The sequence below is a fragment of the Megascapheus bottae genome, chromosome 10, assembly GCF_031878675.1.
Source record: "Megascapheus bottae isolate mThoBot1 chromosome 10, mThoBot2.hap1, whole genome shotgun sequence".
In the NCBI taxonomy this organism is placed as follows: domain Eukaryota; kingdom Metazoa; phylum Chordata; class Mammalia; order Rodentia; family Geomyidae; genus Megascapheus; species Megascapheus bottae.
Window position 1 is genome coordinate 6,762,856 of NC_143518.1, and position 27,393 is coordinate 6,790,248.

The following is a 27,393-nucleotide window of genomic DNA, read 5'->3' on the forward strand; positions in this document are numbered from 1 at the left end:
CCAAAGTTGTATAGTTCATTTCCAGTGTCTAGTATCTAGTGGATTTCAGTGCTGACTTCATTTCCCCTTTTGTCCCACCATTTCTGTGCTTCTACTCCCCAAATCAGATAAACTTATATACAAGACGAAGGATACAGATTTTTTTTTCAGGCACATTTTCCAAAAGGAATCTCTTTCTATTTTTCTTTCCTCTTAGGTGACCTAAAGTTGAGTCTTTATTACCAAGTTTACACTGAAATCAGACTAAGAGAGGCTTTATCCTTGCAGCTGCTTTACAGTTAATATTTTATTTAGAGATTCCAGAGGCAAGGTAGCTGTGGTTTTGTTTCTAATTGTATCCCAGTACTTTCAGATGTATTCACTTAACTACGTTCCAAATGAAAGGTTATGACAGGTGTGCTCTATGTTCTTACTCTGGAAACACTCATGCGTTCCCTATGTGATTATTGGGACTCTAGTGTAGGCCAGGGCTTGTAGAATAAAGGTGAATATGAGCTGTCTTCACAAGTCCTTGATTGAATAGTGACCCTAAAAGTGTCATTACAATGCCACGTCATAAACAAGGAGATAGAAACCAGAAAGACCCAGTTGTTTTTTGATCGTCTTCATATCGTATCCACCATTTAAAAACTGCTGCCCCACATTAGTTACGAGTCCCATTTAAGCTAAGCTTCTTTCACCCTCTACAAAATATAATTTCCATTAAGACGCATATTAATAATTAACTGAGTAGTCTATGTTTGTGCACTATTCCATTTTCTCGTTTGTATTTCAACCACCTTACTCAGAAAAATAGCAAATGATCACAAAGACATTACAAACTAAACCAATCATCACACAAATTGGAAACATGGATGTAAAAACGAAAAGTCTATGAAGTGTTTCAATAGACCATCTAAGGGAATTCAGAAGTGGGGCCATGTTCCAGCCCTGAGTGGTCACTGTCATTTTGTAGCAGTGTGCCTTGACCTCACCTTCACAGATGCGTGTTTCCTCACTCAGGTAGTAGCCCTGTGGGCACTCGCACTGGAAGCTCCCAAAAGTGTTAATGCAGTTTCCTCCCTGGCAGAGACCTGGCAACTCCTGGCACTCATCAATGTCTATACACAGAGAGACAGTCATTGTGAAAGACAGCAGCTGGTATCAAAGCTTTACATGGGTGATCTTCTAATGTTTACTGACTTAAAAAATGTTGTACTGGCCTATAATAGTGTACAAAGGGAGTTTCATTACGATATTTCCATTTATACATCTGATATACCCCAATCAAACTCTTTCCCTCTAGCACTGTCCCTCAACTCTTTCCCCCTTTTTAAAACAATTTCAACCGGGTTCACTGTTTTGTTTTTATTTTCTTATGAAGTACTTTAACCACACTCATCCCCACTCACATTCTTCATTCACTCTCCTCCCTTTTCTTTTGTACCTACCACCCACAGTCTACTTTACTTCTCTGGCGTTCATTTTCTGTAATATGTATGAACATCTGTGGATTTCTATGCATCCAAATGAAAGTCTGCAGAACACAGTTAATCTATCTATAGATCATCTTGCTTTGTTGTAGACCTTTGTTAGTTTCTAGGAAGTGTGACACAGGCAGACTGCGGAGTGATTCAAGTTGGAGGACGATGGTCAGCAGACTTCCCTGCTGAGTAAGTAAGTGGACATGAGATCCCTGCAAGGGACCATTACTTCTTGGTAAAGTGATTACACAGAAGTGTAGAGGCTGAGTTCCCACCTGTAACTGTGCAAAATGGTCTTGGTGAGACTATATCACACTGACTTTTATACCTGCTTTTTCTCTGAAATGGGCTCGTAATGTCATTTAAGTCAGAGTGACAGATGGCAATGAGCTTACCTTCTAAGATGATTGTGATGGGGTTGGGTCTGAAGCCTTCACCTCCAGGACACAGGGTATAATATTCAGCTAAAAACAATGGACAGAAGAGATTTGATGTGTATATTCCAGTGAGGTGGCTAAGACAACGAGAAACTCACAGCACACATTCACAACACACATTCTCAGTTGGCAGCTCTATTTTCTTAGTGCTCTCTCAAATATATTTGTGGTAGGTAATGCGCATCACACGTTACTCAGAAAAAAGAAGATGATTCTTGGTGTTATAACAAAAACTATGTTTTTAAAAAAATTTTATTTGTGCCCGTACTGGGACTTGAACTCTGGCTTGTTTTTTTTTCACTCAAGGATGGTGCTCAGGCACTTAAGCCACATCTCCACATCCAACTGTTTCGTGTTAATTGGAATTAACAGTTTCTGATTCTCTGCCAGGGCTGGCTTTGAACCTCAGTTCTCAGATCTCAGTATGCCGAGTAGTTAGGATTATAAGTGTGAGACAGCAGCTCCTGGTTAGCTATTTGCTTAAAAAATTACATTGTAACATTTTTGGCTAGTAGACAAAAAAATGGAGATTGTAGTTCAAAGGTGTGGGTTCACGTACACATCAGATATACATGTCTCCATTTAAAGGTACTCTATGACTTCAATCTCTTAATAAAGGTATGCAGACCCTCTGACCCCGAGCAAACAATCTGTGAGAAGTGGTTCTAGAAAGGCCTTCAATGATAATCCTGTAGAGAATGGATCTTATAACCCTTCATATTGTATTATGATTACATTTTTTAAAAAATTGCAGAAAACAGTTAAAATAGGAAAAATCAGATTCCTTTTATATAAAACTTACAATCACTGAACATAGTTCAAAGGCCTATTTTGCTCTAGTGTATGCTTTGTCTTTCTTACCTCCTCTCTCCACCCCTCCACCCAAGGCCAAGGTGATGATGGGAACTTGTTCACAGACCCTACAATTCATTCCCACTTACTGCTATTAACTGGGGGACAGGTCTCGCAGGGGTTGCCCCAGGCCTTCCCCAGAGAGCAGCAGCAGGAGGAGCGGCTGACGCCCACCCCAATCTCTGTGTTGCAAGACAGACTTCCATCTCCTCGAGGACCAAACTTCAGGTAGCAGTTACCCACACGGTTGTCTGCAGAATGACAAAAGAAAAAAAAAGGATTCAAATGATCATTGTTAAGGTGAGCACTCCATAGAAGGGGGAGGATGAAATTCAAATTTCTGAAAAACAATATTACAAGTTTATTTTAATCTTTCACAGAAAGCATAGTTCTTCTTTGAACCTTTTCAAGACAGCCACACAGAGTACATACATGATGACAGACTTTCTGAGGTGAAAATCTATACAGATCATACATACACTCTAGGAATAAGCAAAGAGGGCCAGCTGATGTCAGCTGTTATCTGCAAACCAGGAAACAATCTAGAGCTTCCTACAGGAAGGAATTCCTTTTTAAGGGAAGGGCGGCAAACATTACCAGGAGAGCACAAACTCTCAACTCTATGTGATGCTCTCCGCTCACATCATGTTCTTTACTCACCAACGCAACCCACACCCGTGGGGTTCAGCTGGAAGTCTGGTGGGCAGTTGCACTCATAGCGGCCGGGAGTGTTGACACAGAGGCCGTTGACACAGTTGATGGGATCTGCGCACTCATCAATATCTACAAGCATTCAAAACCCTACGTCAGCATTTTTATTCATATTCCTGCTTTAAACCAATTGGGGCATTATTAGGAAGGACTTAAATTCCTATCTATACCTAAAAACAGGTTCCATGAACCAAACCTGCAATACAACAATGTCATTTAACACTCTTAAAGTTTCAGATAGAAATTGAGTATCTCTGTTTATTTTTGTTTTTAGTTTTTGTGTCTTCCTGGAGGCTGAACTCAGGACCTGGACACTGTCCTTGAGCTTTGGTGCTCAAAGGTAATGCTCTACTACTTTGGACACAGTTACATTTCCAGCATTTTGATGATTAATTAAAGAGTCTCATGAACTTTCCTGCCTGGGCTGGATTCCAGCAGTGATCCCCAGATCTCAGATTCCTGAGTATCTAGGTTTACAGTCATGAGTTACTGGCATCCAGCAAGCACCTCAGTTGAGAAAAAGTTATGTCACTAAGTAATAATTAAATGTGTGTGTCTGTATACGTCATTATATGCACATATACATTCATATTTATAATATACTCATGTTTTGTTTCAATAAGATATCTTTAATGAAAAATTATCAAATCTTTAAAAACAAATGCATCAGAATACAATTCTCTTTTTCAGAAAAATATAGTAAGCAGAAGTTGGAGGCATTTTAATTTAGCACAAAAAATTCACTTCAACCATTCCAAATATTGCTGAGCCCTTAAACAGCCATACCTGTACAGTTCCCGCCTGTTCTGTCCAATTCATAACCATCATCACAGATACAGTGAAACATTCCAGGTAAATTATTACACGTTCCAAAGACACAAATATTTTGGAAGGAACATTCATCAATATCTGAAGGTTAAAAAATAGCATGTTTATAAAGACATTTTAAAATTGATTTAATTATATAACATTAATGAGTTTTTCTAACTCAAGATGTTTATAAGAGGCAAAAGTTTGTTTTCTTTCTTTCTTTTTTTTCCTTTGCCAGTCCTGGGACTTGAACTCAGGGTCTGAGCACTGTCCTTGGGCTTTCTACAGCCTAGCACTCTACCACTTGAGTCACATCACCACTTTCAGCTTTTTCTGTGTATGTACAAGGAATCAAACCCAGGGCTTCATGCATGCTAGGCAAGTATTCTACCACTATGTCACATTCATGGCCCCAAGTTTTGTTTTGTTTTGTTTTTCTTTAGCTATGTAGCTATGTAGGGCATAGGAACAATGAATGCTAATTCATTAACAATAAAAGCATCATTTTCCTACTTAAAAAGGTAAATACCATAGTTTTTGCAATTAAGTATTTATCTAAAAGGTCATGATACTTAGGATCAAACACAGGGCCTCAGTAATTGTACCACTGAGCTATAACATTTAACTTATTTGGGCTTTAGTATATTTAAGAAGGAAAGTGATGGCTTAAAGCTTAACAAATGAAAAATTAAGCATGACCTTAACGGGAAAGAAACAGTAAAAATAAAAAAAACTAATAAATTAGTAAAATTATATAACAATTTTAATATATCAAAGATACCACTAAAATTCACTTTTGGAGGGAAGTGGCAGTCTTGGGGCTTGATCTCAAGCTCTGGTTACTGTCCCTGAGCTTTCTTTTTTGCTTAAGGTTAGCACTCCACCACTCGAGCCATACCTCTACTTCTGGCTTTTGGGAGAGATCTGTAGGTAAGTCTTATGGACTTTCCTGCCTACACTGTCTTCAGATCTCAAGCCACCAGTGCTTGGTTCAAATTTAACTTAATGCCTTTTTTATTTTGTAATTGGACTTTTTTATTTTGTAATCGGATGTAATAACACAATCACTTATAAGCAGGGAAAGAAATCTGTTCCTTATGTCATGGAATAAGTTGGTCCTCTTACATATACATTTTTGTACATTTCATTAAAATGTATCTTAAACTATGAAATTCATTATGAAACTCTCCCATGAGGATATAGGCCAATGAATGTAAAGTTATCACTCTGAGTTTGAAAATAAAGGCATAAATGAGCCAGCCTATACATACTCATTTATGCACTTGTAATCATAAAATGAAGATGGGCATTTTTATATATAAATTGCCAACAAATGATGAGAATGAAGAACACCCAAATGATTGGGGGACTGACTAGTCATTATAAATTTTTCTTGAGATATCTACATGCTATGTTTAGAAAGGTCATAATTAGAGTTTCAATTCTCTTAAGATATAGTTAAAATATTCAAGTGACATGCAGAGATCCTATTATGTAACATTTTAACTGTTTTGGCTTATAATATAATACATTGTCCTAAAGAAAACAAGCTAAGATTGATTGAGCCAGATTATAGCGGTATTCTGTTACTATCCAGGTAAACACACATTGCAGAATCACCTGAGTGTGTACTCTCTATTCAAATGAGCTTTCATAAGGAAGCTTTCCACTCAATGCAACAGCTGTGTCAAGTGTAGAATTTAAAAAGAATCCTGTTTTGTTTTATAAAATAGACACTCAAAACTTCAGAGAAGAGCACTGACATAAAACTGAAAAAAAATTAGAGACTAAGATGGTTAAACCAAACTTCCCTCAAACATGTTTCTGCCCAGACAGTGGTCATCACTGACCATCCTTCAGATTGTTCTACCCACATACAATCAGGCTCAGACCATTCCTAGGTAGTAGATTATGTTTTCATTTTCTCAACAAATTCTAAAATGTTGTCTGAATGTTAAGAAAGGGTATAAAAATCTTTTCCCTGTCAACCAAGCTCACATAGAAATTTCAAGTAGCATTAATAGATTCTGTATAATGCATAAGAAAATTAGTATTTATGCATCTTTCCAACAGTTTATTTGCATTATTTGTATTATTATTCTATCAATGATTGAATCTTTACTGTTGAATGCAAATTCTTGAAAAGGATCAATGACCATTTCACTTTGACTCCACTGTATTTCCTAATGGTCTGTGTTTTACTGCTAATGACTATTTTTCTTTAAAAAAGGGGAGAACCTACAAAACACAGACGTTTTCTTCTTGAATTTTTCCTTGAGTAAACATGCTTATTGCTCCTTTGTAATTAGTTAACTGGGGAGTTATCCCAAACTCCAGTTACACATTTCCTCATAATTTTGTGAGAATCATTTTAATATTTTTCTGGCCTTGTCTTAACCATCCCCTTTCCCTTCCATTTCCCTTTCTCTGTTTCTCTTTTCTACTTTTCTTTTTCCCTTCCTTCTTCCTTCTCTCTCTTCTCCTTTTCCTTCCCTCTCTTCCTCCTGTCTTTATTTTTTGAGGCAAAGTCTCTCTTTGCAGCATAGGATACCTTTGAAATCACAATCTTTCTGTTTCTGTCTTTCACACACTAGGACTCCATCAGTGCACCACCACACCAGGCTAAGACTTGACTTTTCTATGACTCCTTCCCTTTGTCTAAAGCTGACAAATGTAAACGGCTGTCTTGGTGTTATGATTTGGCATTTTCTCTAGATTCTAATTTCTTAGACTTCTGGAAAATTTTTAGTTGCTCAGTAGTTTTTTTTTTTAATTTAACTTTTTGGGCTCTACAGAGATACCCACTATACTAATGGCTTTTTATCTTTTCTCCAATGTTTCCCCTTTCCCTTTTTTTGTTCATTGTGATTATTTCAAGTCCTTTCTAGACTCTTAACAGTTAAATTTTCCTTTGGACTTTTTTTTGCAGTTTTTCTAATTTTGTGGTATTGATCCCCATTTTGTGTTATTCTTCACTGTTAATTTTTTTTAAATAATTTTTTCTTTGAATTTCAATTATATTTATTTTTTGCCAGTTTGGGGGCTTGAATTCAGGGCCTGGGTACGGTCCTTGGGTTTTCTAAAGGCTAGTACTGGACCACTTGAGCTGCATCACTACTTCTGGCATTTTCTATGTATGTGGTACTGAGGAATTGAACTGAGGGCTTCATGAGTGCGAGGCAAGCACTCTACTACTAGGCCATGCTCCTGGTCTCATATTCATGTTTCTATTAAGATCATTTATAACACATAGTCCTTATAGGAAATTTGCTTTTACTCCTTGAACAAATTTTTTTCTGCTCTGGTTTGGTTATATGTCTATTTTTCTTACAGGATCTATCCACGGGATACCTGGCACATTTTTATTATTTACTTTGAGCTTTACAGACACTACTTGGTCCACTCAAGAATTTCTAGTGGGCCGGGAGTTTGGCCTAGTGGTTAAAGTGCTTGCCTAGCATGCACGAAGACCCGGGTTCGATTCCTTGGTACCACATATATAGAAAAAGCCGGAAGTGGTACTGAAGCTCAAGTGGTAGAGTTCTAGCCTTGAGAAAGTCCAAGGACAGTGCTCAGGCCCTGAGTTCAAGCCCAGGACTGGCAAAAAAAAAAAAAGAATATCTAGTCCCCCTGATGCAGTTCAGGAGGTAACTCTTGACATTTATCATTCTTTCTCAAGGTTCTAATTCAGAAGACACCTTGAAGTATGAATTCCATTCAAGATGCTTTCAGAAGCCCACAACTTCTGAGGGTGTTGGAAGAGAGGAATGAGATGGAAGGAGCTTCACTAAACACTGCACACTCTTTCCTGCATAGTGTCTTCTGACACTATGGTAAATAGCCTATATTGAGGCTTAATCATGCAGTCAAGTCTCAGCTTGTCCTTGTGCGGATTCTTATGAGTTTTGTACTCTACCAACATAGAATGGTAGAATACATTGGGAAATGGCCAACTTCAGTAGTTTGGTAGACTACAGAAATTCTGAGATACTATGGTACCAAGTAGAGACTAAGCAGAAAAATAAAGATAAGCTAGTCAGTTTAGAGAAGCATATAAAAGACAGCAAGTCATCAAGGAGTTAACTCACTACATTTCAAGGGAAACTTCAGATAAAACAAGCTGTGGAAGAGAGAATAAATAGATATGGAGAAACAGACCAAGTCACCATTTTTGAGGCCTCAAAAGTTGGTATTCAGTTAAATGGAGCAAAAAGCCAAAGTGCGAATAAGTTTCATATGCCAACATCAGCTTCCCTGTCATTTCAGGGACATATTCTCCTGGCAGGAGACATGAGAAAACGAACAATTGTAAAGGGAATAATGTGAACTGCTTAGCACTGCCATGGGAGAAGGCTGGACAAGTACTGGAAGACCTTTATGGAAAGGAAATTCTGTCCTGGTAAAAAGACTTCATGCTGGCAGCAGTGTTTGGCTACAATTCACTTGCTCCTTTTCCAGGTTCTTGTCAAGCTGAGGTGGAAGATAAATCACCTAAATTCCCTAGTCACATTGACTCACGTTTTTTACTAATTGGTCTCACTGCTTAAAAGAAACCAGAACTGCTGGGGCTGGGGTGAGGAGGATGAAGAGAAATCTAAATCTCACTCTGTAGTTACTTTAGATAAAATGTCTTCCATTCTGGAAAGACTTAGAAAAGACCATATTAAGTGAAGTAAGCCAGACTCAAAGGAACTTAGGCTCAATGGTTTCCCTCATTTGTCATAATCAGTAGAAACCTTGGGCTCTCCTAGAAGAGATTGGCAATAGAGCAAAACCTTGATACAAAAGGCCATATAGTAGGACACTAAGTGAAAGGATCTCTAGAATATAGAAACATAAGCCATATAATGAATGATTGTTGTTCTTAAGGTACTATGTTATCTCTGATATATCGGATATATTTGTATTTGGTTATTTGAAATTGGATAGGGAAGGGGGGAAAACAAGATGAGGGGGGGGGTGGGGAGGAGGGAAATGGGGACCAAGACATGTGAAAGGGTATCAATGTATGGGAATTAATGCACCATCTATCTGGCAAATCCTCTGTTAATTACCCTCTGTAACCCCTCTATTAATTACAATAAAAATATATGAAAAAAAATGTCTTCCATTCTATCCAGTCCAGTAGGATGCTGTAGAAGCAGGAATGTCTTAAGTATCAAACATCATCTTTGCCAGGTATTCATATTCACCCCCTTGCTCTTATTCAATCACCCTGCTGAGAATTTATGAAAACTTTGTGGCCTTTTAGGTACATTTTCTTTCTTTAGTGTCACTTTGGGGGTCAGGTCATAGTTAGGTTCCACTTTGAGCCAAACTATGATCTTATTTCAGTTGTGTCTGGTTGATATTAATGAGATGTGCATATATCTGTACTGGTATTTGCCTCACAATTGCTCCCCATGAGATTTACAGGTGTTCATCATCATGTTCAGCTAAATTTCCTGTTTACTTTCTTTACATTTTTTTGTGACTCATAATTTTTAAGTACCATGTCATATGAATTATTTTTAATCTCTCTCCTTTCTTCATTTACATTGCTCTCCCTGTACCAGTGTAAGGCCCAAACCATATGGAATGTGAATCCAATCTTTAATTTGAAATGAATTCAAGTTCCTTCTCTAGGACAGATGTACTAGTCACCAAATGGTATTTCTAGGGAAGGGAACGGCATCATAATATAGGAGGAGGAGTCATGTCTCTTAAGCACAGAGGAAGTCCTTAATAAATCCTGTGGAGAAGCTTTTAGCCATAGATTTATTGACTGCATGTAAATGCTAAAAATAAGCTACTAGATGATTTTGATAAATACAATAAGTGTGGTGATCAAAGTAAGAGATCCCATTTTATAAGCTGGTCAGTTGTGCTGCTTGAAACTCTGAAATGGTTAATAAACAAAACCAGAATGAGCCAAAGTTCCAACTCTTAGGCGTCTGGCCAGGAAATCTTAAGAGACGAAAGCCATCTCCATCATTATTCATTCTGTGAATGTATGAAAGCATGTGTGCTCTGCTTCCAGGTGGAGCCTATCCCAGCCCTTTTGTGTGGTTTCCTTTGCTGGAGTGGATCTAGCTGGAAATAGAGCAGGAGTTCTGGTGACCCACCTTGGCAGGACCTGCTGTCTGAGGCTGGAGTGAAGCCCATCTCACACTCGCAGCGGTAGGCCCCCGGGACGTTGAGGCACTGCCCATTTTCACAGAGATTTATGTTTTCTGCACACTCATCAATATCTGTGAAAGAAGTAAATTACACCTTCACTAAGTTTCAAATTTCGTGGGACCATGCCTCAAATGAAAGCCATTTCATTGGTTTCACTTAGTGCTCATTAACATGAAACAACAATTCACCTCATTCGCTAAAAAGGATATACAAGTCCATAACAATTACTTCATCTACATCCTACGTATGGTAATGCAATGAATGCATATGTCCTTACTTCTGCCTTAGTTTCCTATAATGTCCATTAGATGTGTCAGAAAAATAGCACCATCACTAGACATGAGCAAGAAAACGGGGTCACTTTTAAAATGTTCACTCATGAGACAACGTTATATAGTATTATGACTAAGCAACGTGGGCTCTCCCTTGTCCAAGCACGTTGAAGAAAATGGGAGCCTCTAAAGGAATGGGGAAACCCTTTTTGTCACCAGTCTTAGAAATATATGACTTTAACTATGCAGTTATTACTCACAGAGCTTAGGATGATTTATTTAATTCTAAGCTGCAGTAAAAAACAGAAGTCAGTGTTAACTGAGGGTCATCGATGCATAACAAGCACTTGTCATTGAGTTTATTAGTCCTGTGGAGTTCAGAGAGGAAAACCCAAGGCTGAGATGAGCCATATATTGGCTAAATGCAGTTTTCATTACAGAAATATTAGGGCTACACTCGTTCTTTGACACACTAGTAGAAAGAATGGAAAGCTGCAACAGCCAAGGCTTCAAAGAATTACAAGTGAATAGACTGTTTTCTCAAAGAGGCATTTGGAATTACTAACTCTACATTTTTTTCATATCTAGAACTAGAAAAATATTGAGCCTATCTTTTCATTATGAATTTAAAGTGTATATCCCTTACAAAGTGACACACATCCATATTTTTGGCAAGCAGGATTATCTACTCTTCTATATTTGTATAATAAAATGGTGTTTTTTCTTTAGAAACTAAATAGCAGCTAATATTTTCTAAGCTCTTATAAAGCATTTGTCTAAATCCTTGACTTTAATCACCCCACTTAATCCTTTTAAAATTTCATGATAACCTACCAAAACTTTAATAAGCACATTAAATAACAGGGATTAGAGAGGTCATATATTCTGTTTAAAATACAATATTTTTCCATTTCATGCATTTTGCGATGACACAAGTATATGTAAAAAGATAAGATTTGAATCTAGGTGTTATGATCCAAACAAATCTATGTTTTTTCACTATTATGCTATAAATTAGTAGAGAAAATGATCATCACTAACAGTATATGATAAGAATAGATGACATTATTTTAAAACTTCTATCAGTGTTCTGGGAGATTATTCAAGATTTTGTGCTTAATGTGAGGCAGAAATACATTATGTATTTACAGATAAGGTATAAAAAGCTGAGGTTAGTTCAGTCCTATTTAACTACAGTTTTCTTTGAATAAGGAAAGTATATATAATGCTCCATGACAACCACAGCAGAACTCACCAGGGGACTAACGCTCACCTGAACAGGTAAAGCCATCTCCAGTGAAGCCCTGAGAGCAGGTACATCGGTATGAGCCAGGAGTATTCACACATTGAGCATTTATGCTACACTGATGGGTTCCATTAGAACATTCATCCAGATCTGTGGCCAAGAGAATGTAGCAATGAAGATGAGAAACCAAAGAGGGACATTAAAATACCCCAAAAGAATTTTAATGTGTTAAAGTGTCCTAATTTACATACAAATTGGTCAAATGGAATGTATCTTAGTTCATCTTCAGGGTCTAAAATGTTGATGCCAAAAATTTGGGCTAAAATATGAATTCAAGTGTTTCATGAATCATTTATAGTAGTTAGCAGAAAAGCAGTGCTATATTTCCATTTAACTTCTATTGAGAATAGATTTTTATTGCTAGATCTCGTATGATTGGAAAAAAAGACAATTCTGAAAATACTACTAAATTTCAGGATGAGATAATTATCATAGTTTTCAAGTTTACTTTTTATAGATGAGAAGAGTATGATTTTTGGTCTCAAACACCTCTTAGTTTACTACAGGAAATAGATGTTAAGTACAGAAAAAGTTTTAATATGCAATATTTAGGAAATTACAAGGGTATAGTCAGAGAATCAAAGTGCTATCTATTTTCGACTATAGAACAAGGAAAAAACTCAGGTTTTCACGGGCAGTTTTTCACCAAATTCTGACCCCAAGGATGTGGAAGAGTTAGTTGACTGAATAGAAGAAGTCTTGAACAGGTGTCAAAGACACAAAGGAAATAAACACACAAAGGGATCCTTTTAGCATAGAGCAGGAAACACAGGGCAGGAAAGTGTTGATTGTAGAGTGAAGATGAGGCCTTGGGTGATATAGGAGATCAACACATATGGCTGAACGCTGCAAAATCTCTTACGCTAGAGACAGGATATCTTGTCATAGCTGGCCAGACTGACAAATGGAATAATGGAAATTAAAAGCCAGAAAAATGTAGACATGTGGAACTAGAACAACAGGACGGAGGACAGAGCTGAAAAGTTGTTAGATTAATGTTAGAAAAGTGGCTAGACTAGAAGTTGGCTGGCATACTTAATAAAGCTATCCTATGATGTTCTATAGCTAAGTGATTGGGGAACTATAATCATTTATATGGTATAGCTGGATTGCAAACATGTGACAGGTATAACATTTGGGTAGATGGGAAAGTATGCTCATATTAACTTGTATTATTAAGAAGAGATGCAAAGGCCATTCCTGAAGCCTTGTTAGAGGCCTATGAGCTTTTAATGAGAAATCATCACAGAGAGGTCAGTTCAGCTTGCTTCCTTTTCTATCTTAAACTGACCTGGATAATTTTTACCCGATGGAAAAATGGTTTATTGTTAAACCATGTAAAACATTGAGTGTTTTAAAGGGAACTGTGAATAATACCAGTGGTAAAAGCTGGTCCTCTACCTACAGTTAGAAAGTACTTATTAGAAGACTCCAGCTCAAGAGCTATTCAACTTGGGGAAATAGCTTTCCACTTCTCCTCTGGAGTCCTATAACATACTCAGATCTGTCTGTAGGAAGAATTACCTTCTAGTAACAGCCTGGTAGTTCATTAGAGATTTGAGAGCTTATGTAAACCAACTTTTCTATTTCCTCCATTTATTTTCACTGACTATCTTTTCATTTACACATGGATTGTTTGGGGGGGGGGTACTGGGATGAACTCAATACCTTATGCTTGGGAGGCAGGCTTCTACCACTTGCTCTCACTTCCCCTATTTCTTTTAAAATTACTTATTCTTCAGATATAGTCTCACAATCTGCCCAGTGCCAGATGCCATGCCTAGCCTATTGTTTGAGATAAGGTCTCACTAACTTTTTGCATGAGATGGCCTTGAACGTTGGTCATCCTGGTCTCTGCCTTGTCAGCAACTCAGAGATGTATGCTACCATACCTGGCCTTCACTGAGTTTTAAATTTTATATTTCATCAGATAGCAGTCTGGATCACTGGATGCTTAGAAAATCACCTTTTCCTAGGCATTACACAGGAAAAAGCAGAGGTCAAGGCATCCTGTTGTAGTTAGATCATTTCTACGAAGGGTGTAACTACAGAGTAGAAATTATTATTACATCTAAAGACAATCTTTGATTTGTAAGAGTATAAACAGAAAGTGACAAATATATTGCTAATCAATACTTAATTGTGTGGTTTTACAATCACAAAGGTGAGTATTTGCTTTTTGAACTTATTGTGTCAGTAATGAATCTTGAACTTAGGGCCTCTTGCTCTTTGTGTGCTCAAGGCTGGCATTGCTTAAGCCACAACTCCACTTCTAGTGTTTTGCTAGTTAACTAAAGATAGGACTCTTATGGATTTTTCTGCCTGGACTGACTTTGAACCTCAATCCTCAGATCTCAGCTTCCTGAGTAGCTAGGATTATAGACATGAGCTGCCAACGTCTCGATTAGAAGAAGTTTCTTTATAAGGCTGTCCTCCCTTATCAAACTCACCAATACATTTGATGCCATTTCCCACCCAGCCTTCCCTGCAGCTGCACTTGAAGCTTCCTGGGATGTTCAGACACGAGGCATGCATGTCACAGTTGTGGGCACCAAGTTCACACTCATCCACATCTGAGAAATTGAAGTTAATAAGATAAAGAAGAAACACAAGCTTATTAATTCTAAATATGTATCTTAAAGAGAACAATTTAAAGTATAGAGTCGTAGAGAAACATAGCATATTAACATCACTTTCATTTTCAAGCAGCTGCTTGCCCCAGAAGGTTAAGCTTAGCCCTTCTCCCCACGAAGGATCAGGAAACTCTGCTATTGTCTTTAACTCACATTTATTACAGATTTTCACAAAGATTAAAAAAGTCTAACTTTTTCCAATTAAAATACAGTAATTGAAAGTCTGACTTTTTAAAAAAGTAGTTATCCATTTTTCTTTCAAAATTATACCCTTTAAGCATTAATACAATATTTATTTCCAAGTTTTTGTAAACTGTCACTTGGATGTATATTTGTATCTCTGCTTTTGCCAATAATGGGACTTGAACTCAGGGACTCATACATTCACTTGGCTTTTTTGCTATAGCCTAGTGTGCTAGGCCTTTAGACACCCCTCCACTTCCAGCTTTTTACTGGTTCATAGTAGTTAAGTGTCTCATACATTTTTCTCTTCTGGCTGTCTTCGAACAGTGATCCTCCAATCTCTATTTGCTAAGTAGTTAAGGTTCTGGGTGTGAGCTACCACGGTCAATAATTACTTTTTAATACTTATTTGAGAATATAAAAATGTTTCCTGAAGGCTTGAAGAAATGATCAGTAGGTAATATTATATATTACATATTACATATACACATCTGTACATATGCACATGTAGTATAGAATCATATTTTTCCCAATGACATATCAGATATTTGATGGTGGACTTGTGAGATTATATTGCTGTCTCAGTTTGTGCAATTCTATCCTGACGTTTGCATGAGAATGAAATTATCTAAGGGCAATGTCTCAGGATATATCCCTACTATAAAGCAATACACGATTGTGTGTTTGTTTGTTTGTATTTATATATTTTTTTGGTTTTGCAAAGTATTTTACAATACCATTTGCTTTATACAGTTCACTGATTACATGACACATGCAAACACACTGGCTTCCTGTCACCTGCTGTGCTCATGGCAAATGCATATAGCAGACCTGCTCTCATTACTAGCTCTTCCTTGGAAGGATCAGCTTCAGGGAACCCTTGTAGCCTGAGCTTCTTACTGCCTACTTTGAGAAAAATACCATGAAGAAGCTTCAATTTGGGTATTGAAATGCATCTAGCCCAAACCCTGATTGTGGCACTCTCTAGCTTCATCTGTAAGCAAAAGGTTTGTTAAAACTAATTATTGGATGGGGGGGGGAGGGAAATGGGTACCAAGACATGTGAAAGGGTATCAATGTATGTGAATTAATGTACCTTCTATCTGGCAAATATCATGTAACCCTTTTACTAATTACAATAAAAAAATTTAATAAAAAAAAAACAAACTAATTATTGGAAAAAGTACCTGGGCTAAACAAAGAAAAGAAAAGAAAAAAAAAACCAACACAGGCCAAGAGAAGGGAGGAGAAAAGCAAACACATACATATGATGTGTCTAAATAGAACTTAAGAGAACCGAAAAAGCATACAGAAACTAGGATCCCCAAGTCTCTTGCTGTTATTTCCATGTGGGCAGCAGTGGTACTCAGAAAACAAATGCTGCTGATATGAGAGCCATCAGGAGCACAGAGGCCAACTCATTTGCTCCTCACTCACGAAGTCACAGCCCACAATGGGAATCTGCTGGAGGAGATGCAAAGGAAAGTAATTCTAAAGAATCACTTCTAAAACCTGGGAAGCTGAAGGACACAGCTTGACACCTACCTGTGCATCCTGTTGTTCCTTTCTTCACTGAATAGCCCAGCTGACAATGGCAAATGAAGGATCCCTTGGTGTTCTCGCACTCCCCAAACATGCAGATGTTTGAATTTAGGTCACACTCATTCACATCTAGACAATATATTTGGAAGATCTTGGTTAGCACTTGGTCATCACTGCTATTTACAAGCTGCCTTTTAAATGGAGTGGCATTCTACCAAAGTACACCATGGTGCTTAAGTTACAATCTGCTTTCAATACTGGTATTACAAACAAATGATTTTACTTTAAAGACTTTTCTAAACCATTTTTCCTTCTCAGATTTTATAACTAATAAAATTTAAAAACTAATTTGCATGCAGATTACATGGCAGGCTTACTTCTTTAAGAAAATATAAATGACAAAGCTAGGTGACAGTGTTTCACACCCATAATTCTAGCTATTCAGAAGACTGAGATCTAAAGGATCTCACCTTGTTGTTGTTGTGCCTCAAGACAGGCGCTCTACCACTTGAGCAATAGAGTCACTTCTGACTTTTGAGTAGTTAATTGGAGATAAGAGTCTCATGGGAATGTTTCTGCCTGGGCTCGTTTCAAACCACGATCCTAAGATCTCAGCCTCATGAGCCTAGGATTACAGGCAAGATCTACTGGTGACCAGCTTGAAGGATCTCACTTTGAAGCCAGCACAGCAGAAAAATCTTTGAGACTCCATCACTAAAATAATCAGCAAAAATCAGGGCTCGGGGCATGGCTCAAGTGGTAGAGAGCCAGACAAGTCTCATTATATTTTCCTTCTTTTTAAACAGACAATGCTTAAATAACTTTGGGCTTTCCCCCCAAATATTTGTGTTGATTTACCAGTACCCCATTAATTTTTCCTAGTTTTTCTAAATATCCTTTTCAAGAATGTTTCCTTTAAACACAGTATCTGAAGTTATGACAGAGAAAAGCCTTCCTCTTCTCATATTCACTGTGTGAGTTTGAGTGGGCATGTGTGTGTGTAAGTCTCTGTCCTTTGCTTTTGATACCCACCAATGCACGTTTTCATGTCCATGGATGCCATGAACCCATCATAACAGAGGCAGCGGTACTCGCCAGGGATGTTGGTACACTGTCCCCCATCACAGGCATCAGGATTGTTTTCGCATTCATCAATATCTGATGAGACACAAAGTTGACATCAGGTGAACACAAAGATGCCTCTCTCCAGCTGCAATATCTTTTCCTTAATCAGTTCTCCTTGACAACATTCAGAGCCGTACTTGCTAGATAACATCAACTGTAAGTCCTAAGCCAGTTGGGTTTGCTGCATACCTGCACAGGATCTCCCATCAGGCATCAGGGCATAGCCGTCAATGCAGCTGCACTCATAGCTTCCTTCTGAGTTGGTGCAGAGGGTGTCGCAGCCTCCGTTCATGATCAGACACTCATCAATGTCTGGGAAAAGAACACGGCCAAACACACTATTTCACAGGTCTATACCCTTAAATTTTACCAAAAGGTAAGTTGGGTTTTTTTTTTTCTGTTTAAACAGGCAAAGCTCCAGTGGCTTTGGGAGTTTTGCCCTATTATTTATTTATTTTATATCTTTCTTAGATTTTTTACTTCCTTTTAAATAGCATCCTCTTTAGCTCCAGTAGACAAGCATTAAAGAATTCTGAACTGTGATAATTCTGGAATTCAAAACATTTTCTATATAAGGCTAGTGATTCCTTTGAAAAACTAGTAAATCATGACACCCTGGAGCTCATTCCCCATAATTAGAACCAACTTGGCTATACAATGCCAAAAATAACCACAGATAAGTTGAAAGACAGAAATGTAGACATGTCTGTCTCCTTTCACCTGTACAGCCTTGGCGGTCTGGTGTGGCCTGGTATCCAGAGTTGCAAGAGCACTGATAGGTTCCAATCATGTTTACACATTTTCCATTCCTGCAGAGATTGTCGCTCAAGGAACACTCATTAATATCTACAAAAGATACACAGAATAAATGCTCTGTGCACAAGAAAAATCACGAAACCAATCAAGGATAGGCTTCCCTGAAGCAGAGGTCTCCAGAGGGGCATGTATCCCCAAAGGGGAAGAAAGACATCAGGAGTGCTTTAAGAAAATGCTGAAATCTTTGTTGCTACTTTTTCTTTTTTGCCAGTACTGGGGCTTGAACTCAAGGTCTGGACAATGTCCTTGAGCTTTCTCAAATCTAGCACTCTACTATGTGAGTCATAGTACCACTTCGGGCTTTTTCTGTGTTTGTGGTACTGAGGAATTGAACCCAGGGCTTCATGCATGCTAGACAAGCACTCCACCACTTGGTCACACACCATCTACTTATTTTTAACTTCCACAGAAGCAGAACTTTCTCTTTTTTATTTCTGTGGGTAAAAACAACTTATTTAACCATTCTTCAGTTTAAATGACTAAGGAATGGAGTCTTGCTCTTATAATTAATTCTATTTTCAAGGAAGGAAAAAGTCCAACAAAATATGAATACACTAATCCTTTAGTCTTGGCTCTCCTCTCAAATACCAACCTTCTTGTATAGCTAATTGGCCTTCAACAATAGGAACATGTAGGAACAACAGTCAGAAGCAGAACTTTCTACAGTGATGGAGTGTGCTAGCTGTGCTGTCTAATATGCACCTGCATGACCTATTGAGTCCTCAAAATATAGGTAGCACAAAATTTTAATGCCATTTAAGTTTAATTAAAATTTCATAAACATATGGCTAGTAATAACCACAATAGGTCCTATAGATGTAGTACATGCTAGAAATGAAATCTACTACTATCTGATTTATGAGTTTACCCTGCCATGCTCTCCTGGTCTGTGTTAGATGGCCATGGGTTGCCTACAACACTTGAGCTATCTTCAGGGAAGGTACTGGCTCCAGGAAACAGAAGTCTGAGATTAAGATCCTTATTTGTGAATCTGCTTTTGCCACAGGGTACTCATGTGTGGAGAAGATCTACAAGCCCTATTGCTTATTTTTAAAGAAACCTACCTTTATAAGATGAGAAAGTGACTCATGCAAAGATGTGTCGACTGTCTGCAAAATTAGTGAGACTAATACTGCAATCACTCTTAGTGGAAGGTCCTGTTTCTGTAAGCTGGCTGTCAGACACAATGCCAGCTAAAAACAATGGCAAATGAAAGTATTCTCAGATAATGAGGAATCATCCTGAAATCTTAAAATTACTAGTAAGACTATGTGATGCAATTTATATTTATGATCATTAAGTGTACATTTTATATTAGAAAAAAATATATTTTATATCATGTACCTTTTAGGGGTGCTTCTTTCAGCTTTAAGATCTATAAACTAAGTAACAAAGCTGGGCGCAGTGGTTCACACCTGTAATCCTAGCTACTCAGGAGAATGAGATCTGAGGATCAAGGTTTAAAGCAAGTCCAGATACAAAATGACTTGAGACCCTTATCTCCAATTAACCTCTAGAAAATAGGAAATGGGGCTTGGCTCAAGGGTAGGGTGGTAGCCTTGAGTTGAAGAGCTCAAGGACAATGCCCAGGCCAACTTCAAGCCCCATGACCCACCAAAAAAATGAATAAAAAATAAATAAAAAAATAAATAAACTAAGTAACAAACTGAACTTAGAAGAGATTCCTGAATCTGTTTCTCAACATATAACAGCATGTTCACCATAAACATTCTGCAATATTTATTTTATGTAATATATATTTAATGTAATATCTGTCAGCATTCTGAAAAAGGGGTTTATTTCTTTTGCCTGTATTGGTATTTGAAGTTGGGGGCTTCCACTCACTTTGCTTGCTCAGCTGGCTCTTGATCACTTGAGCCAGACCTCTAGTCTAGTTGGTTATTTTGGAGAATTCTAGTGGACGCTTCTGCCTAAGCTGGCCTAAAACCCCAATCCAAAAATCTCAGCCTCCTAAGTTGCTTACATTGTAGATATTACCTGCTTGTGCAAAAAGCTTTATACTAATAACATAATTACTTATAACTTTTTATCTTTTTATAACTTTGTATCTTTTAAAAATTTGCTTAGTCCATGATTTATCTGGTCTATTAGCACAGCTATACAAGTGAGTTATAAATAATGACCCGTGTATTTGGGAGGTGTGCTGAAATTATTTTTATAATATATTTAAAAATCCATTTTAATGTTTTATTTCCTCATGTTTTCCAAAAGAATGGCTGTAAAGAAAAGGCTTCCTGGCTTAGTGACAGCTTGAGAGTCAGCATGTGGGAACTCATTAATCTCTGGGGCTGTCTTATATTTATGAAAATGCAGATGGAATGTTCAATAAGCAGATCACTCTGAGGCTGTCATATTTATGAAAATGCAGATGGAGTGTTCAATAAGCAGCTCACAGTGCTCTCCTGTTCCTTCTGTCATCCCTACAGATTTCAGGACTAGGGCAGAAAATACAGTGGTGAGAAGAAGGTAGACACAGAGTGCAGAGTGGACTCTGCCTGAGGAATGGACAAGGTACTGGACAGAGTTTGCAGGTGGACAACCAAGGGGCAGGCCTGGGCAACAAATCCACAATACCCTGTGGGACTACACAGCCTTCCCTTGGGGTCTTTACATAGGGACCAGCACTTTGCTTGCAGGTTTACAGAGGAAACAGGCCGAGTCTAGATAAAGTGTTTCCCTATGTCCAACTTGTAGTAGCTAGGTTTCACAAACCCCAGGACAATACACTTTTTACAAGTGATGCTCAACCTTTACCCTCTGTGCAGCTTGGGGACAAACTCACCCACACAGTCCTCGCGTGATAGTGACAGCTCATGTCCCAGTGGGCAGTCACAATGGAAGCTGCCCTCAGTGTTCACACAGGTACCACCCCTACAAAGGAGAGGGTTACGTTCACATTCGTCAATGTCTGAAAGGTAAAAATGTGAGAGCCATTAAGGACGTTCACACATACAGCACAGGAAGAAAGTGTTAGCTGAAGTAAATGTGTGACAGCAATGTAAAAGATGGGTAATAGTAATATCATGAAGTAGTAGTAATATCATGAAGACTCCACTCTTAAAGACAGTAACCACCTAAAAAATTGTTTCTATGTCATTACTACACTGAGTTAAACAAATGAACTTTTGAGGGATGATTTCACTGAAAAGTAAATATATCCAAATGATGCCAAAGAATTATAATATGCCATTTTAAGACAGTTACAGGAAGACAAACTGCTTCTAGGCCACACATCCATCTACCCACTATTGGTAGGTATTGCAGGTTACATTTGGCAGAAACATTAAAAAACCGTAAACCAGTATTCAGCTCATACACACAGCACAGCTGGTTCCTGCTCACCAAATCACAGCCTGAAGGAAGATCAATAAAAGTTCAGAAAAAATATTTTGTTTTGCTTTACTTTTTTTTGGTGGGACAAACAAAATGAAAAGCTGGTTAAGTACTCAATAATAAAATAATTGCACCTGATATCACCTTGCTCCTCCTAAAATATATTGATCATGCACTGTACAAAGTAAGACGCTAGCCTCTTGTTTCAAGGATCTGGCTAGATATATACAAAGAAAGATATTGGCCTATCAGACCAAGGGTCTTTTTTTGCATTTTTTTATTGTAATTAGTAAAAGGGTTACATGATATTTGCCAGATAGAAGGTGCATTAATTCACGTACATTGATATCCTTTCACATGTCTTGGTACCCATTTCCCTCCCCCCCCCACACCCCCCACCCGTCTTGGTTTTCCCCCCTTCCCTATCAAATTTCAAATAACCAAATACAAATAAATTCAATATATCAGATAACAAAGTGAGATACTATAACAATATGAGATTACCAAGGGGCAGCAAAGGAGATGAGAGATAACATAGTACATTAAGGACAACAATCATTCGTTATATGGCTTTTGTTTCGATATCCTGGAGGTCCTTTCAATTAGCTTCATACTATATGGCCTTATGTATCAAGATTTTGCTCTATTGCAGATCTCTGCTAGTAGAGCCCAATGTTTCTACTGATTGTGACGAATGAGGGAAACCATTGAGCCTAAGTTCCTTTGAGTCTGGCTTACTTCACTTAATATGATTTTTTCTAAGTCTTTCCATTTCCTAACAAATGGGGTGATGTCGTTCTTTCTGACAGCAGCATAGAATTCCATTGTGTACAAATACCACAACTTGTTGATCCACTCATCAACTGAGGGACATCTGGGTTGGTTCCATATCTTTGCTATGGTGAATAGTGCTGCAATGTACACTGTTGTGCTAGTGGATTTAGTATGCCCTTGTTTCTGGATGGTTGGGTAAATGCCAAGTAGTGGAATTGCTGGGTCATAGGGGAGTTCTATGTTTAGCCTTTTGAGGCACTGCCACACTGCTTTCCATAGTGGTTGGACGAGTTTGCACTCCCACCAACAGTGTAGTAGTGATCCCTCCTGGCAACATTCCCTCCAGCATCTGTTGTTATTCGTTTTCCTGATCCTGGCCATTCTAACTGGAGTGAGGTGGAATCTTAGAGTTGTTTTGATTTGCATTTCTTTTATGACCAGAGATGTTGAGCATTTCTTCACAACTAATTAGTCTTTTTCCTATGAGAAAATGCAAAGATTCAATTGTGTGGACCTCTCCTATAGTGATCTCTACGTAGGCATAGCTACTCAGCATGTGTGTGTAGTCTAGATTTTAAGGACACACAGAAACACAATGTATATCTTGCTATACAGATTATATAAGCTGATAATATTCTGGATATTTCATTAAATGAAATGTATTATTAAAATTAAACAAATTTATTCCTATGAAACAAGAAGTCTACAACACAAAAATAAAATTCCACATGCTTCATACTATCATCAACTCCAGATACATAATAGTATTCTTGTATTATCTCTAATTACAAGACTTAATAGTTCTCATGTGAGATGAATCCCAGCAGTCACTAAAGATGAAATGGTTGAAATGGAAAATTCCGATGTGAGTAACAGAACATAAATAAGGGCCTCAGGAAAGGGTTGGCATGGCAGAACACAAATTTGGGGGCCATCACACCATGTCATCTACTTCAAATGAATCCAGGACTGAATAATTAGTTTGTGTATTCAATAAATACACCGAATTCAGTCTCAGTGTCTCCTTACCAGTAAGGCACCCAAAGTTGGGACTCCCAAGAGCTAATCCAGGAGACTTCTGGTTTGACATGAAACCTGCTCTCTCTCACACACAGGGCCCTACCCAGTCTACTGTTCACAGCTCTGAGAGGAGCAGAAGAAGAGCAAGGTGTGTCGGTGCTTACCCATGCAGTTCTTCATCATCATGGAGCCACTCTCATAGCCTTCGAAGCACTCGCACTCAAAGCTGCCTGGGGTGTTGACACAGATTCCACTACCACAGAGGTCGGGAGAGATCCTGCACTCGTCAATATCTGACCCACACGTGGGAAAGAAATAAAAGAGGAGAATGAGATGAGAAAGCATTACAGTCTGGTGAGAGGGATGGACCTTCCTTTCATGAGAAGGGGCCCCACCCTGGGAATGCTGGTGAAGGCAGTGGTAAGAGCAGAGGTGTGTGTTCCTGGAGATAGAGTCAAGGAGACCAGGCCTTAAGCACATTCCTTTCCCCAACTGTCAAAACTGTCATGGCCAACAGGCGGGTGGAAACTTATTGCCTTCAAGAATTCTGAAATTATAGGTATCGCTTTATGGTTTGGACTTAAGAATAGAAGGATGAACCAAGGAACTTTGTTATGAGCTGAATGAGTCACAAGATGAATTCAGAAGCAGTGGGCCTGAGGGAGGAAGCATGCTGTGCTGGTCCATGGTGGGAGCAGTGCGGTTGGGACAGCTATCTCCATACAGGAAGGCTGGCAGAACAGGGAAGGGACAAGGGCAGACGCAGCATCTGACTCCAGCCAAAGGGTGTGCATCAAACACCAGCTTTGGAGGGTGCCCCGTGTCTGTTCTGAGGGTCACATTCAAATGGGAAGTATTGCTGGCCTAATTGTCAAACAGAAATGAAAAATTGTGCTTGCATGCGTGTGTGTGTATGTGCATGCGTGCACACGCACGCCCACTGTATGGAGGGGGAGGATTGGCAAGTGGCAAACAAAATAAGAATATTCTGGAGTCAATGCCAGGGCGCACAGCTCCAGTCTGTCATTTACATTTAAAGTCTACGGAACAATCAATTAATTTCCCTGTACCTCAATTTCTCATTTGCAGTACAGCCCACCTGGGCATTAAGAGAACCCACGTTTGTTAAGGGCTAAGAACACTTGTCTCACAGAATATGCTTAATATGTAGTAAACTCCTTCTGTGGAGAGCTGGCATTTTTAGAAGAAGTGGTTTTAAACTGGTCCTAGAAGGCTGAACAGAAAACTTAACTTTAAGGATATGGAGTAAATGGGGAGTCAACAGAACAAAGTGTAGAGGGCAGTAATGCATCTTGGGAAGAGTTCGTCCTACAGTTGCTGACCACAGAGACTGAAGGTGAGCACAGTCAGCGTGGGCAGGATTACCGAGAACATCAAGCCTGGGGGAACATCGAGCACTGTGAAGAATGGAAGACAACAGTTTTCCATGGAATTTTGTATTGTATCCCAAGTGGTACTGTCAACAAAAATCTATTCTATACTCAAGGAGAGAGAATGTTCAAGACAGTAAATCTGGAACACATTTTCACCCAAAACAGGAGGCGGAATCAGAACTGCAGGATTCATCAGTTACTTTATCCAGGACCATGCTTGCCTGAGATGATGAAAGTTTTGGGGGGAAGATGACACAAGCCCTGCTTGAGGATGAAAAGCCTTGAGGCTGAAAAGATTTGCTTGTGTAGACTGAACAGGATGGACCCCACAGGGGACATATGCAGCACATAGCGTGAATTGCTGCCCAGTCCCTCCTCTGGAGGGAGGGTAAGCTTTCCCTGCCTTCTCTGGTGAGAATTGCTGGTACAAAGCACAGGGATAGCGACTGTCTTCAGGTAATGACCCCATGGTAAGACCTCCTTGGCAGTCAGCTATTTCTCTGAGCAGCTCTAGCAAAGGGGTTACGAACAATATGAACTAGGAGGAAGAATGCAAGAGGTATTTTTCAAGAGTATGCACATGTGTTTGAACAAGAAAAAGCCAAACCTTATAAAATGAATGGCTGGTTAAGAGAAGGGTAGAAAGACAGGACAGCAGCTGGAAGGAAGAGGAGAGATAAGGGAGCATTTTGAACTTGTGTTTTAGGACTAGAGAAGAGGACCTGAGAAGGAGAGTTACTAGAGGGACAGGAGTAAACCCTATGAGGGCAGATGATGGGACAGGAGCTGGAAGGAAAGCCAGGGAAGAACTACCTGCACACAGAGGAAGAAAATCTCATTCCCTGAAATATGCCGAGGGAAGAAAGGAAATTTTACCAGTAGATTGTGTGCATAGGGTTCTGAGAGGCTTATGGTTCAGGAGGAGACATTCAAGAAGTTGCTAAATATCTGCAAGGGGTTGGCTAGAGGTGAATGCTGGGACCCCAGGCAGCTGTCCTGCACTCTCCCAGCAAAGCTTATTTCCCAGAGAAGAAATACAGGAGGCAAAGGAGAAACCAAGGGTGACAGATTCTGACAGGAACTGTCATGGGAGGCAAAACATAAAGACAGACAGCAGACTTGAGAGGACCAGATGGGTTGGAATAAAATCCTCCCGGGTAGTCTAGGCTGGTAGGTAGAGGAAGGCAGTGAGAGACAGTCTCCATTTCAATGGAGACTGTGAAGAAGGAAGAGATGGAAGGGCAAGTAAAGGAGAAGGAAAATTCTCAAGGGAGCTCTGAAATAGCCATACTAGCTATATTGTTCAAGCATTTGGAACAATAGGTTTTGTTACACTACACTGTAACTTTGCATCTTTTCAAGCTGAAGGAAAGAATTAGGGGTACTATTCTCAGATGAGGAAAAAACATCACAGTATACCTATCGAAAACTTTAAAATTAATAATATTATATTATTATTCAAGTTTATATATTGTTTGGGTTAACAGGTACACTCTTCAGTCTGAATATGTTCTGAAAATCCCATTTCAATGCCACTCCTGTACATACAAGCAAAAGAACTTTTGTGTTGTTCTGAATTTCTCCCTTACATGTTTATTTGCATAACTGGTTTAAGCATAAATACAAGGACAGTAGGAAGAAGTTGCATGCTTGTAGTAGGAAGATGCTGGCTATGGGTGTGGGCATATGCTGGTATCTACCTCCTAAGTAGCTAAGATAGGCATGAGCCACTGGTACCTAGCTAGAGAATGAGTTTTTGAAGAAAGGATCTTGGAACAAAGGAACGAGAGTTAGTTTATCAAACAATCTAAATGATCAATCTCACCTGTGCAATTTCTTTCTTCCATGTCCAGAGCAAAGCCACTGTTGCAACGACACTTGAAACTTCCAATGGTATTTCGGCACTTGCCATAGGTGCACATGCCAGGAAAAGCTTTGCATTCATTGATATCTGAAAGGAGGATAATGGTAGACTATGGAGCTCATTGGTATAAACAAGGAAAACTGAGAGTTATCTAATTCTGACACATTCACACTGTGTAAGTGATTACTTTTAGCAGAAGTTCTAATTCCCTCATGTCTTCTTGCCACATGTTGTACAAAGTGAGGACAGAGAAGCTTTTGCTGTCTTGGGGCTATCAAGGATTCCTCTCCTCAGATGTATAAAGGAGAAAGCACAGGAGCAGCCAAAGGAAATTAGAAAAGATTATTTAGTAGTCTGCTTTCTAGCTTTGCTCCTGAGGAAAAGGAAGAGGAACTGTGAGGAATATAGGAATAAAAAGCAGTGGATGTCAAATGTGGCTCATTATGGCACTTCTTGTTCCTAGTGTCTCAGGCTCCTGCTCAAACACTTCTCCCATAATGCCCTGGATGCCCATTCCACCACTGAATAGAGCCAGGGTGTTGCATGACAAGCCATCAAGCAGTCAGCACAGAGCCCAAGGGAGGAGGTAGGGAAGGAGCCCAATGCTCTAATAACCAACCTCTAGGAGGGCTCCCCGAATTCCTCTTTGGTCCCCCCTCTCTTCTGAGCATCTTTCCA

The 27,393-nt window shown here is 38.9% G+C and overlaps 1 protein-coding gene across 2 annotated transcripts in view; it reads right to left on the reverse strand.

Moving 5' to 3' along the window:
- The window catches only part of Fbn2 (fibrillin 2), a 199,313-nt gene that overhangs the window by 39,796 nt on the left and 132,124 nt on the right, over positions 1-27,393 (reverse strand). For both annotated transcript variants that reach the window (XM_090340122.1, XM_090340121.1), the window contains 15 exons: positions 26,677-26,802; positions 23,622-23,750; positions 21,113-21,238; positions 18,214-18,339; positions 17,683-17,805; positions 17,401-17,526; positions 16,372-16,497; positions 14,461-14,583; positions 11,978-12,100; positions 10,378-10,503; positions 4,250-4,372; positions 3,413-3,535; positions 2,842-3,003; positions 1,859-1,927; positions 975-1,100 (listed from right to left, as the gene is read on the reverse strand). In XM_090340122.1, the coding sequence (XP_090196248.1) occupies positions 975-1,100; positions 1,859-1,927; positions 2,842-3,003; positions 3,413-3,535; positions 4,250-4,372; positions 10,378-10,503; positions 11,978-12,100; positions 14,461-14,583; positions 16,372-16,497; positions 17,401-17,526; positions 17,683-17,805; positions 18,214-18,339; positions 21,113-21,238; positions 23,622-23,750; positions 26,677-26,802 (1,857 nt within the window). The remainder of the gene's footprint in view (positions 1-974; positions 1,101-1,858; positions 1,928-2,841; positions 3,004-3,412; positions 3,536-4,249; positions 4,373-10,377; positions 10,504-11,977; positions 12,101-14,460; positions 14,584-16,371; positions 16,498-17,400; positions 17,527-17,682; positions 17,806-18,213; positions 18,340-21,112; positions 21,239-23,621; positions 23,751-26,676; positions 26,803-27,393) is intronic.